Source organism: Gopherus flavomarginatus, chromosome 1, assembly GCF_025201925.1.
Source record: "Gopherus flavomarginatus isolate rGopFla2 chromosome 1, rGopFla2.mat.asm, whole genome shotgun sequence".
Classification (NCBI taxonomy): Eukaryota; Metazoa; Chordata; order Testudines; family Testudinidae; genus Gopherus; species Gopherus flavomarginatus.
Window position 1 is genome coordinate 328,998,195 of NC_066617.1, and position 12,485 is coordinate 329,010,679.

Consider the following 12,485-nt stretch of genomic DNA (forward strand, 5'->3'; position numbering starts at 1 on the left):
AATTTTAAAAAAATATTAGACGTGTCAATATGCAGCACAGAGTGACACAGAAAATTCCTTAGCTCTTCTAGACAATTTGTTTGTTAGTGGCTGGCAAACATTCATTCTCTCACTAAAACAGTTTTTAACAACTAACCTTGTTACTGTGCTATTTCTGAGCATATGAAGTGCTATTTCTGAGCATGTAAACACAACACTGCATTACCAATTTCTAACATACTGCTTTTTTAAAGTACTTTGAGAGACACAGAGTGTGAAAGGCACTCTACAAAAGACAAATTCAGAAGAGATTTTTTCAAGCACATTATTGAAAATCTTTTCTTTGAAATTCTCCCCTTTTATTCCATTTTATTGATACACTGATTATCAAATATGATAAGCTTTCTTATCTCTCTTTCAGATGCAGTGTTCACAAATGGCCAAGGACCAGACTATTTATTTGTTGGAAACATCGTTTATACAGTAAGTTCTCAGCATTTATATCTTAGCAATTTTTTGCTGAATAGTAGAGTTGCTTCCGGTCAGACACTGGGATACATCAGTAGGTGTATAAATGAGATTAGAATTACACCATGTGTGTGTATATATATAAATGTTTTGTTTTTTCTTTTTCATTCCCTCCTTCAGAAATTTACTGAACAATATTGTGTAAAAATTATGCTTTTAGTTCTGTTAGGTGCCCAGAGGCCTTTGGGGATGGGCAGCGTATAAATTAGAAGGGGGAAAGTTAAACAGCTAGGTGTGGGATATACATGCTGAATATAATATATTTCCTCCATTTCTTTCTTTCCGCAGTATGTTGTGGTTACTGTTTGTTTGAAAGCTGGTTTAGAAACCACAGCATGGACCAAAGTAAGTAGTCCTCAGTCTTTTTTGGTATCTTTCTTGCCCACATCTTTCTTCATATTATATGTTTTATATTTTAATATAGAAATTTACAATTTTTTGTATTTAGATTTGAAGTGGAGATAGTGTAGGTGTATTTTCATCTAGGTTACAATTCTATCTCATCTGGAGTTACATCACTGTTTTCCTTGCTTTTCACTTCATAGAGTATGTTTGTATTAGGGGATAACTGCAGATGACAGAGCATAATTAGGGCCCTACCAAATTCACGGCTGTGAAATATGTGTCACAGACCGTGAAATTTGGACTCCCCCCATGAAATCTATATAGTATAGGATAACAGCACATAAAAGACCAGATTTCATGGGGGAGATCAGCATTTCTCGAATTGGGGATCCACCCAAAAGGGAGTTGCAGGGCAGTCACAACGTTATTTTTGGGGGGGGTCGTGGTATTGCCACCCTTATGTCTGCTCTGCCTTCAGAGCTCAGCAGCCGGAGAGCAGTGACTGTTGGCTGGGCATCCAGCTATGAAGACAGCGCTCCGCCAGCAGCAGAGCAGAAGTAAGGGTAGCAGTACGACAACCCCCCCCACCCCCCAAAAGAACCTTGTGACCCCTCCATAACCCCTACAGTTACAACACCTTAAAATTTCAGATTTAAATAGCTGAAATCATGAAATTTACTACACCAGACCCCTGCTAGAACGCGGGGTTTTGGATCCATGCACAGCCCCGCATTAAGGCGGGGACCACGTTATAGCGGGGACCGTGTTACTGTGGATTCCAATTAAGTAGTTAAATTTGGGATCCATGCATGGTAGCCTAAAACCGAATTCACGCTATAAAGATGCGCGTTCTAGCGAAGGTCTGCTGTATTTTAAAAATCCTATGGCCATGAAATTGACCAAAATGTAGCGTGAATTTGATAGGGCCCTATGCATAATATAATGACAAGGATGTGGCATCAAAACTTTGAAGTGGGAAAAGAGAAACATTTTTATTAGCCTGGCTTCTGTAAACAGTCTAAATTAATGTATTGAGTATGGCCATCATTGGAGTAACTCCTTTAAAGTCAGTGAATTTGGCCTGTAATCTACATCTTTTCCATTACCTGATCCACTACATAGCCACTTTGGAAGTAATACATGCAGTACCAAACAAAAGGTGTCCAGCAACCAATAAGCAATTAGGGCTTGATCTCCACCGATTTCAGCTGGCTTTGTGCCAGATCCTTTTTGTTTTTTGGCAATTCTTTATTTTTCAAGTCCACCGAGTTTTTTATGTACTAGTGCTCTCTTTGTGTTTCCAAGTATTGTTGCATTTTCTGAACCACAGAATTGATTAGATGTGGGGATAATTGAAAACTGTACATATTCTCTGACCCTCAGATTCATGAGTCATTCACAGCAATGATTCGCTATTACTTCCTGTCCAATAGGTAGACATATCATTGGTGGCAGAATCTAGGGTAGTGGCATCCCAGAAAGCCAATGATTTTCTCTCATGATGCCTTCTTAGCAGAATTTTTTCAGAAATATTAATGCCTAAATTTTCCAAAATGACCAATGATTTTTGGGTGCTTCAGTTTTGAGGCACCCAATTTGAGACATCTTTTAGGAGTTTGAGGTGTCTTAAGTGGGGCATGTAAGAATCAAGGCATCCAAAATCACTAATCACTTTAAAATGTAGGCCATTGTATACTCTGCAAGCTACATATGGTTCAGCTGCTAATAACTTTCTTTTTGTAAATGTTAACTATACCAGACTCTTTGGAACAGGGACTATTATGTCTATAAAGATCCTCACAAATCATTTATTCTTATTTACATAGTAACAATAAAGGTTGAACCCGCTGGTATTACTAGTAAAAATGGAGTGGTGTGGTCTAGTGTTCTGAGCACAGGCATGATCCAGGGGATCTTGCATTCATATCCCATCAGGATCCCACTGACTCCCTTAATGGACTTGGCCAAGTCCTTTAATCTCACTGACTCTGCTCCTCCAGCTTTAAAATGTAACAATACTTACTTAGATACCTCACAGAGGAGTCATGAGGATTAGTTAGTTAATGTTTGTACAACATTTTGAAGATAAAAAAGTGGATCATTTTATTTGACTTTATTATTTTGAATGTGGTGCCTCATTCTCTCATCTAAAAAATATGGAATAACAGAAGTGCTATTTTTGTTGCTGTTTGTGCATAGATTTTTTTATGTGTAGTTCAGTGCCATTTTAAAATGTAAAAACATTTATCAAAAACAAATGAACCCCCCCACACTCTAAGTGGATGCATCCAAATCTGCTTCCTAGACATATGGGGCCTCTTCAAATTCTGTAGCATTCAGAATTATTTGATGGTTCTTATCCCTTTTCCCTGAATAATTATCCCCACGTGACTGAAAAGACACCCATTACTGACCCTACTGCTTTCTGAATTTAGCCAAAAAGGCACTTATACTGGTCAATAAATCCCTAGGTTTTTTCATATTAGAATTTTATTAATAAAATGTCAGCATGTGCAAAAAATCTTCCCTGACAGCAGGACTTGGTTTTTTTTCTCCTTTCTTTTATATATTAGTCACATGAGTTTTTCTGATATAAAAATAATGTAAAGAAAAGTTCCTCCTAATTCCTCACTCACTGACTTGGGCCCTGTGGTGATTTGCTTCTCCTTGGGGGCTGTGTGGTGGTAACACTTATTGTTTCAGCTGAGTGAATCAGTGCATGGAGAACGTTCGTAATACTTGAAGAGTATTAAATGTATGACTGAGAGCCTCTTCTCCATCATCGAGTGGATTGGTTACATGCAGGTTTATTCTCAAGAGTGAGAGGTACACTTGGCCATATGAGAGACTGTGATAGATATAACTGAAAGCTCTAAACAGATGCACAGCAGTTCTTATCCTGACATATCCAGTAAGCAGAGTGGAGAGAGTGATCTGACCAACGGTCGTTCCAGGATGTACAGCTAAAACTTTAGAGAGACACAGTTCAGAATGACTTACTGCTGTACATAGTTTATATGTAGCACGACAACAGGCTCTTCACAACTAACACTTCTAGTAGCTCAGCTCTCTGCCTCAGAAGAGCTTCCAAATTAATTAAGATAGCTAGGATACACAGACCAGCAAGAGAAAACTGGAGACACTATGGGCCTGATCTTCCTTTGACTTACATTGATTTTACACCTTCAGTGGTTACTTCTGGTTTACACCTGTTACATCAGAATAATCAGCCAGTTCATTTTAGTGTGAAATCAACAATGTGAGACAACCCAAATTAAGTGTCTAAGGAGGGATTTCAAGCGGGAGAGGGAGGGCTCATGGCATACAGGAAGTAGGAGGCTGTTCCAAGCCTAGGGATCATGAAAGAAGGCACATGACTGAAAGCTGGAAAAGGACACGTATGAGGTGTTGGGAGAAGCGATTAACATGACCATAAGAAGAAAGTTGGGGAGGACACGAGAGAAGAGATGGAAGTAGGAGCAGCATCACAGCAGAATGAAAGTGAGGCTGAAGAGCTTAAAGCTGTTGTAGAATTAGAGAAACATCTAGTGAAGGGTTTGCAGAGAGGGGCAATGGGGTTGGAGCAAGGAGAGAGGAAGATGCTCTTTCACCCTCATTCTACATAAATACACCTATTAAAAAGCAAAAAAAAAGTCCTTATGGGTCTTCCTCTGCTTATTTTTGTCACTTTTCATCTTAGTGACTCTAGCAACTTTTAGCAAAAACTTCAACCTGAACAGTGCTGGGTCTTCTGGCTTATTGCTTGAAATTGCTGAAGCTCAGAGGGAGCAATAATCTGCTCTGAAAATATGACTTTTTGCAGGGGGGGTTTTCTCATGTAATTGTATTTTTTTCTTTAAATGTGAATTCCAGCAACAGCTCCACAAGAACTGAATGCTGGGAGGTGTTCAGTGCCCTCAGCTACCATAGAAGTCTCTGATTCAGGAGAGCACTTATGTATGTGCTTAAGTCCATCCCTATTTAGGAAAGGACCTAAGCGCGTGTTTTAAGTGCTTTTCTCAATCAGAAATAAAGTCAGTGAGAGATGATGACACTAACACTTTGTGAGATTGAGCCCATAGTGAGATGTTGGCAGGTTCCTCACAGTTCCAACAGAAACAAGCTGCCCCTGTATTATTTACATTCATTTAAAATAAAATAAACATTAAAAACTGTAAGAAAAACTTTTTAAATAATAAATAAAATGAGTTGTTTTTTTACAAGCAGCCCCTTCAGGAGGCAGTATGGTCTACACAAATAAATCACTCCAGCTTTCTGCCTCATATTTTGCCATCTATAAAATTAAGGCACTAATATTTCCAGATCACCCCATCAGGCTGTTTTGAGGATTAATAAATTCATTATATAAAGCAACATTAATACACTTACTACTAACAACACTTATCATTTAGTTAAGACTATTACTATTTAAATTATTTCTTTAAAAATTCTGGTCCGGTATGTATTGTAAATATTTTTTACTTTTTTTAAATTTTTTTTAACCACCTATAAGCTGTCAAAATACATATGTATGAGAATACAAACTGATACAATAGAACCTTGTTAAATGACTTGATGGTTCATCATATTTTACTCCAGAATAATCACCATTCTCCTTTCAGAATGTGGATTAGTAAAATTCTCTCAACACATAATCAGGAAGTTCAATATATGTCTGTGATCAGCATTTAAAATATGTATTTATTATTAAGAACTATACCCTGCATCTGTCGTGCTTTTTATCCAGGATCTCAAAGCACTTTACTAGCATTAATTAAGCCTTACAGTACCCATGCAAAACAAGTATTATTTTACTTGTTTGACAGAGGAGTAAATTGCAGCACTGAAAGATGAAGTGATTTGCCACCTAGAAAAATCAGTGACAGTTTCAGGAGCAGAATCTTGGTGTCCTGGCTTATAGTCCCCCTGCTCTATCTGCTAGATAACACTCTCTCCTTTTTTTGAAATGCAATAACACATGACAGTGTGTGTGAGCCCCAGTAAAGTGGCATTCACTTCCTCAGTATTAAAGGTAAACTCAGCTTTCCATCTTAAGTCTCTTAAATGCTCCTTTGGCAATAGTGTATATGTACAGTCATTTATGACATCACATTGTTTGTATTCAACTTATGCAGCACATCCCCTTGATCACTTTGGTATTATGTTGCTTCCTTTTCCCTCATCCATTCCTTTTAGTTGTTTAGACTGTAGACTCTTCGGGGCATGGATTGTCTTGCATATCCATAAATCACCTAGCACATATTTAAAAAATAATCAGTACATAATAGTGATTATTCTTGTAGTTGTTGTGTGTAACACAGTATTTGATTCTTCCAGTAATGGCTATGTTAGTGTTGCACGTGGCTTATATGCATACATGCAATGGCATAATAGGATTTCTGTGGGTGTGATCTCTAACTCATACCTTTGAAAACGTCCACGTTGTTGCATCACGTAACCCAGTTTGAGTAAAATGGGAACCAGGAGTCAGAGGGCACCACAGAGTTCTAAGGAAAATCTGATGAGGTTCTGAGGTTGCAAGTAAGATAGACTGACTGAAAAGGCTGTCTGTATCTGGAGAAAAGATTAAAGAGAGGAGCCGTCTGTGCTGTTTAAACCAGTCTGTGCCACTGGCCTAAAACCAACTACAGTAGACAGCTGTGAGTTGAGACTGACAGTGATCTGGACAGAAAAAGATTCCTAGGAGAAAAATAATAATGTGAGCATTACTGAGTGGAAAGAGAGCTGTACTGTGTTCTCTTTTGTCACCTCTACAGTTTAGCCACCTGGCCGTTTGGGGAAGCATGCTGCTCTGGTTGGTGTTCTTCGGAGTCTACTCTGCCATCTGGCCCAACATTCCCATTGCACCAGACATGCTTGGACAGGTTAGTTTTCATGCTTGGATATGGGAAGGATTGGTGAGTGTGCTTTCTGACTGCAGCCTTTTGTCTTCAGTGCCTTGGGAAAGTAATATTACCTGCAGTGCTCATACAGCAACAGGATGGTGCCTGTAAAGGACATGCCTTTAGTGAGTGCACCTAAGCTTTAGTTAAAACCTCCCTGCAAGTGTTAAAGTTTTACAACAGTAATTAAAACCAATTAGCTTGGTTCTCAAAGCTGTTCATAGTGTAAGTCACTGTATGTGCTGTAGATAGTCTATGGAGTTTTCCCATTGATTTGGGTGGAAATGGACCTAAGCTCATCATTAATAATGGCTTTGGGAGATTTTCTTGGTAACAAAGGTTTGACAAAATGCCAGACAAAAATTTGATATTTTTAAAACTTTGGGTTGTGTATTCTCAGTTTTCTACTACTCCTTCTCCTAACTTGTTAAAAGAAAATAGAGAATGTACCTGAAAACAACTTATGGGATCGTCAGAAATAGAAGGGAAGCTTATACATTATAGGTCCCCTGACAATGTTAGTGGAGTTCTGGATTTGTTCCTTCATTATCAGTTGTTGCAGGTGGTGAAATTCACCCTGTCATTATTTCAACCAATGGTGAACAGAGAGAATAGTGAGCCTGTCAAACTCCTTCAATGACAGTATTTAGAATAGGAGACTCCTTGGAAATGAGGGGCTAGCAAATATACCATAAAATACTATTCCAAGCAAACTCCAGTGTGGTCACAGTAAGTTACTGGAAAAGATAGAGCAAGTTTAGAGTTACCTTTAAAGATGCTTTTGTTTATAGAGAAGAGAAAAAGGCAAAATGAGAATGGTTATAATAGTGGACCTAAGTAAATTAATTTTTATACAATGCCATTTCTGCACATGAGAAACACAAAGCATCCATGAACTTAATTAATTATTTGTAAGGTTACTTTTCACATAATTTCATATAGTTGTTGGCATCCTTTTGTCTGCGAGAGACAGTGGGAATTGCAGCCTATGATGTAGTAATTCTGGCATCATTCTGCTTCAGCATGGTTCTGGTCTAATAAATATTTCATTAGATTGTGGCACAAAGCAGAGGATAATGGAGATTTTAGTAGATTATCATGGACAGCTTTCTAAAGCAAGGAGAGAGAATGACAGCTGACAGGATGGGATCCGCCATCATATGACTGGCAGAGACAAACACAAAATTCCTTTGATAGTATTTCATAATGTTCTCAGTTTGTTTCACAGTGCACATTTGCATCAGCAACTCTAATTCACATTTCCATAAATTAGGCTGAAATTTGATTAGGTCTCATACCCAACCATGAATCGGTTTTGCAATCTATAGCAGCAGACTCTTAATGTCACTATTAATGTGTCAGCATTTTTAATGCACACTTGTCAAGGTAAACTAGTCCCACATATTAGAAGGTTCAGACTATAAAGTTCAGTTCCAGAATGCAGTGTTTTTTAGAACTTTTTTTAATTTCAATAGCCCCTCTTCTCCCCACACCCACCTCCCAAAAAAAGCACCATGACTGGAGTGGATGTTAACCACAATGTAACCCACAGGTCCCAGAGCAAAGTAACTGATGTTAAATAGCATTTTATTTTTGCTTAAATACTTTCTAGAAAATGTTTTTCTACTTAAGCCATGTTATTTTATACTCTTTGGTTTTCCAGAACAAATGATGTCTTGAGATATGACATTAATATCTTGCTGAGGGTAAAACAATACTTATTCTTGTGGAGAGCACAACATTTATGTTCTGAGTGATTGAGTGAGACCGTTAATGTAGTCCAATACTTGCATAGCTGTTCCTGGATCAGTAATCACAATTGAAGACATTATGGGGTTGTTCATCATCTTAGCAAAAGTACAAGAGCCTTTGGGGTAAAGGGAGTCTTATGTAATATAATATATGGTTTCAGCATAAAAATTAGTTTAAACAGTAACACTGTGTTGTAGTGTTATATTTTTGCTCGCTAGTTTGTATGCTTTGAGGGGAGGAGAGGTGAAAAAAGAAAAAATGTTTACCCCTTGAAAATGATGGAAGATCCCCAAGATGGAGGAAGCTTCTGTAGAACTTCCATTAACTTGCACAGAAGCTCTCGAGAAATAATTTGTCGCACAACACCAAACCATGGTCAAATGAGCAGGGACCATACTAAGCTACAGTCTGTAAAATGAATTGCCTCTCTTCTTCCAGGCTATGTAAAATATTCCTTTATTCCATCTCTTTTCCTTTTTGCACTTGTAAGTAATCAAGATTTGTTAAAAGCAAAGTGGGACAGTGAAGAGTTTATAGTTTGTTTTTAAATCTCTCTTTCATTAGAGTGTTTCTAGTTGTTTAAATAAACTAATTTTCAAAATCTTTTAAACACTTCTACTACACAAAATACTATAGTACTTAAAGCAACTTAGTTCCTTACGACTATAATGCTTAGTGTCTATAACAACCAGCACATCCCATCGTGAGTCAAAAATATGACGTGTAAAGCATTTTATTCCATCTATTCACCAAATGTCTGCATGGAGAGTCTCAGATATTTTAGCATCTGAAAAGATGTATTGTTTTTGCTGGGGTTTATTAAACTATTGAGTGAGTATTTCTTTCTCTTGTACATTATGTTTGGAGCATTTTTAGATGGGGAAAAATGCAGGTTTTTCCTTCAGGGCAAAGGGAAGTAACTACTGAATTAAAAGAGTTATTCTCTACTGTCAGAGACAGCATATTTCTTTTGTTTCACTTAATGCATTTCATAATACAACAAATTAAACATAGTGCTAATAAGACAAAGCAGTGATAAAATCCCAGTGTAACTTAATGGAAATTTTACAATAATAAAAGAGATTTGACACACTGAAAATTAAGTAGAAAATCTTTGGTAGCTTTTTGATGGTCTTTTTTTAAACCCATGCATTCGTTCCTTAAACAGTACTAGAAGTAGGAGTTGAAGTCTACACCTCCAGAAGGCTTTAAAATTATCTTTGACAGGAATGTCTTCAGCCTGGTCCCCTTGGTTTCTTGATCCTCTTTGGGTGTTTTGTTTGGTTGTTTTTTGCATAGGAGGAGTATTGAGGAAAGAAAGGGATCTACAATCCTTGCCTCTGCGTGGTCTGAGTTGTGCACATGTGCCAGTTTGGACTAGCTCTTTTTTGAATGAAAATTTCTGCAAACAGAGCATACTGCACACACTGGGCACCAGTGTGATCCCTTCTCCCTATTAGTATGTGGAACTCATTGCCTCAAGATATTATTGAACCCAGTAGTTTTGTACATCAATATATAAATATGTATATTATAATGTAAATAATATGGACGAGATGGTGCCATTAGGAAATGTCTGTTACTGCTACCCCAAGGAGAGGCTGCTTGTCTTCTGCTGAGCTCCTTTTTGAGCTGCAGCTAATTACCCTGTGTGGGCAGCCAGCTCTGTTGGTCAGAGCATCAGGGTGCAGGGCCATAGCTTTGCCTATTTCCTACCCCTTTTGGGGTGCATGGTACTGTAAAAGGAATAGGGATGGGCTACAATTCTGCGTGCCCCTTACCTGGGCCACATAAATGGGGTTTCTGGGGCCAGGGGACTGTTTTTGTCCTCCTCTCCTCGTTGAGTGCCAGACACAAAGTCAAGGCAGGCTTTGACCATATGTAAATTCGAATAACATATGTGGTTGCACTCACTAGAATAAAAATATATTGAGCCTCAGGTCTTAATCTGAATACCAGCTGGGCTCAAGAAGATTCCCCCTACCCTCTCTTCCCATGTTGTTGTCTTGTATGGGAGGTTTATGCTTTTCTATGGAGCATCTGGAATTAGCCATTGGTAGAGACAGGATACCACTGATCTCTTCCAGTTTGACAGTTCCTGTTTTCCCCCCCTCTGTATAAGCATTTTATGTTGGTCTTTGCCTCATTAATTTTGTTCCGAAGACTCAAAGATGATTCATTGTCCATTTTTAGTCTTGTTTTTTCTTTAAAAAATAAAAATAAAATAAAATAAAAAATTCCTGTGCTGTGGTTAGTCTGACGTGTTAGGCATTTAGTGGTGGTGAGGTTTTGTTTTGGGTTTTTTGCTGGGTGACATGTTGTATGCAGTCATGTTCCAGACTTATGATTTAAGTATTGTTTTGACCACAATATTTTGATTGCAGATCAGCATTACTAATGTCTTCCACATATGAGGCTTTTTGCCCTCCCAACAGTTGGAAGAGCCAGAGTTGGCACTGTACCTTCACGATTTTTTGTATGTAAATCTGCTTCTAGCTTCTAATGCTTCTCTTGCCTCTTCTTAGTTTCTCCTTACCTTTTCTTTTGTCAAGATGATACTCACTGATATCTTAACCAAAATAACTTTTTGTAACCATCAGCCCTACATTTGGTTAATGGAAACAGCAAAAGATCAGGGCCACTCCACTGAACTTTCTGCGTGAATTTTGTGAGATGATTTTTGGCTCTTATAGCCAATGGCAAGCTTTAATTCTCTTTCCTGGCGCTGTCTACTTTGCTTTCAGTGGGACACTTCTTGGGCTGAGTTGAGTACGGTCCTAGGACAGTCTATCAGATAGCTTCTTGGTTCATATGTAGTGCTTTCAGAAAGAGTTTAAGGGTAATGTCTGACACGGGGTGCTCCATTCACCTCTGGTCTGGCGCCTCCTCCTGGCCATTCCAGGGATTAGCTCATCAGGTCAACACCCTTCCTCCAGTTGCATGTCATCACTCAGTCTGTCTCTCCGGTCTGTAGCCCCACCTCAGTCCAGGAACCACAGCCTCCTCTTCACGACTCAGTCCTCTGGCCAGGTCACTTAGCATTTTCCCCTTCCAGACAGTCTTCCTATTCACTGCCTCAGGAGCCAGTGCTGGTAGGAGAACCCGTGCCCACCCTCTTCTCTGGGTTCCAGTCCATAGAACCTCAACCCAGCAGTTCTGGACTTTAGTCTTCCAGCCTCACTTCTCCTTCCCTGGACTGCTTCCTGCTCTTCTGGTACCTTCCTAGAGGAGGGGGTACCAGCTCCAAACCCTCCTCCCATTTCCCAGGCAGTGACTACCCTTTTCCAGCAGCAGCCCCTGTCTGTTGCCAGCTTCCTGGCTTTCTAAGCAGTGGCAGATTAGCCACTGGATCAATGGGGCCCGTGCTGAGAAATTAAGTCCAACCGGGAGGCCCCGGAAAAAATCTGCCATTGGGCAGTGGAACCCCTGAGCCCCAGCCACCAGGCAGGGGAAGCCCCCACACCCTGACCCCACTCTCTGGCAGCAGGACCTGGCAGGCAAGGTGTGGGAAGCCCCACCAGCCCCAAACCCCATCCCCAGCAGAATCTGTGGAATGGGGGGAAACCCCCACAGTGGCCTCTGACTCCGGCAGAAGCCATGGGATGGGAGAACACACACACACACACACACCCGAGCTGCCTGACTCCGTCCCCAGGAAAAACCGTGGGGTGGCAGTGGCAGCCCCCGACCCCATTCTCCAGAAGCGCCGGGCGGGTGGGTCGGGGGAAGCCCCAGCACCCAGACTCCTGCTGTGGCCTTGGAACTGGAGGAGCTCTCGCTCCCCACTGCACCCCAGAGCCATGGCAGGGGGACAGAACTTCTCTAGTCTTGGGACCACAGTGTGTAGGGGGGCAGAAAGGAGCAAAAAAGGTTGTAGGGGGAGGCAAAATAGGGGCAGACCCTGGGTGGAACAGGGGTGGGCCCTGGGGAAGAGGCAGAAAGGGGTGGGTCTGTGGGCAGGGCTGCAGGCGAAAGGTG

The 12,485-nt window shown here is 40.1% G+C and overlaps 1 protein-coding gene across 3 annotated transcripts in view; it reads left to right on the forward strand.

Annotated features, from left to right (window-relative positions):
* Positions 1–12,485, forward strand: part of ATP8A2 (ATPase phospholipid transporting 8A2) — a 657,063-nt gene that overhangs the window by 520,093 nt on the left and 124,485 nt on the right. For all 3 annotated transcript variants that reach the window (XM_050937153.1, XM_050937152.1, XM_050937151.1), the window contains exons 31-33: positions 401–462; positions 796–852; positions 6,630–6,737. In XM_050937153.1, the coding sequence (XP_050793110.1) occupies positions 401–462; positions 796–852; positions 6,630–6,737 (227 nt within the window). The remainder of the gene's footprint in view (positions 1–400; positions 463–795; positions 853–6,629; positions 6,738–12,485) is intronic.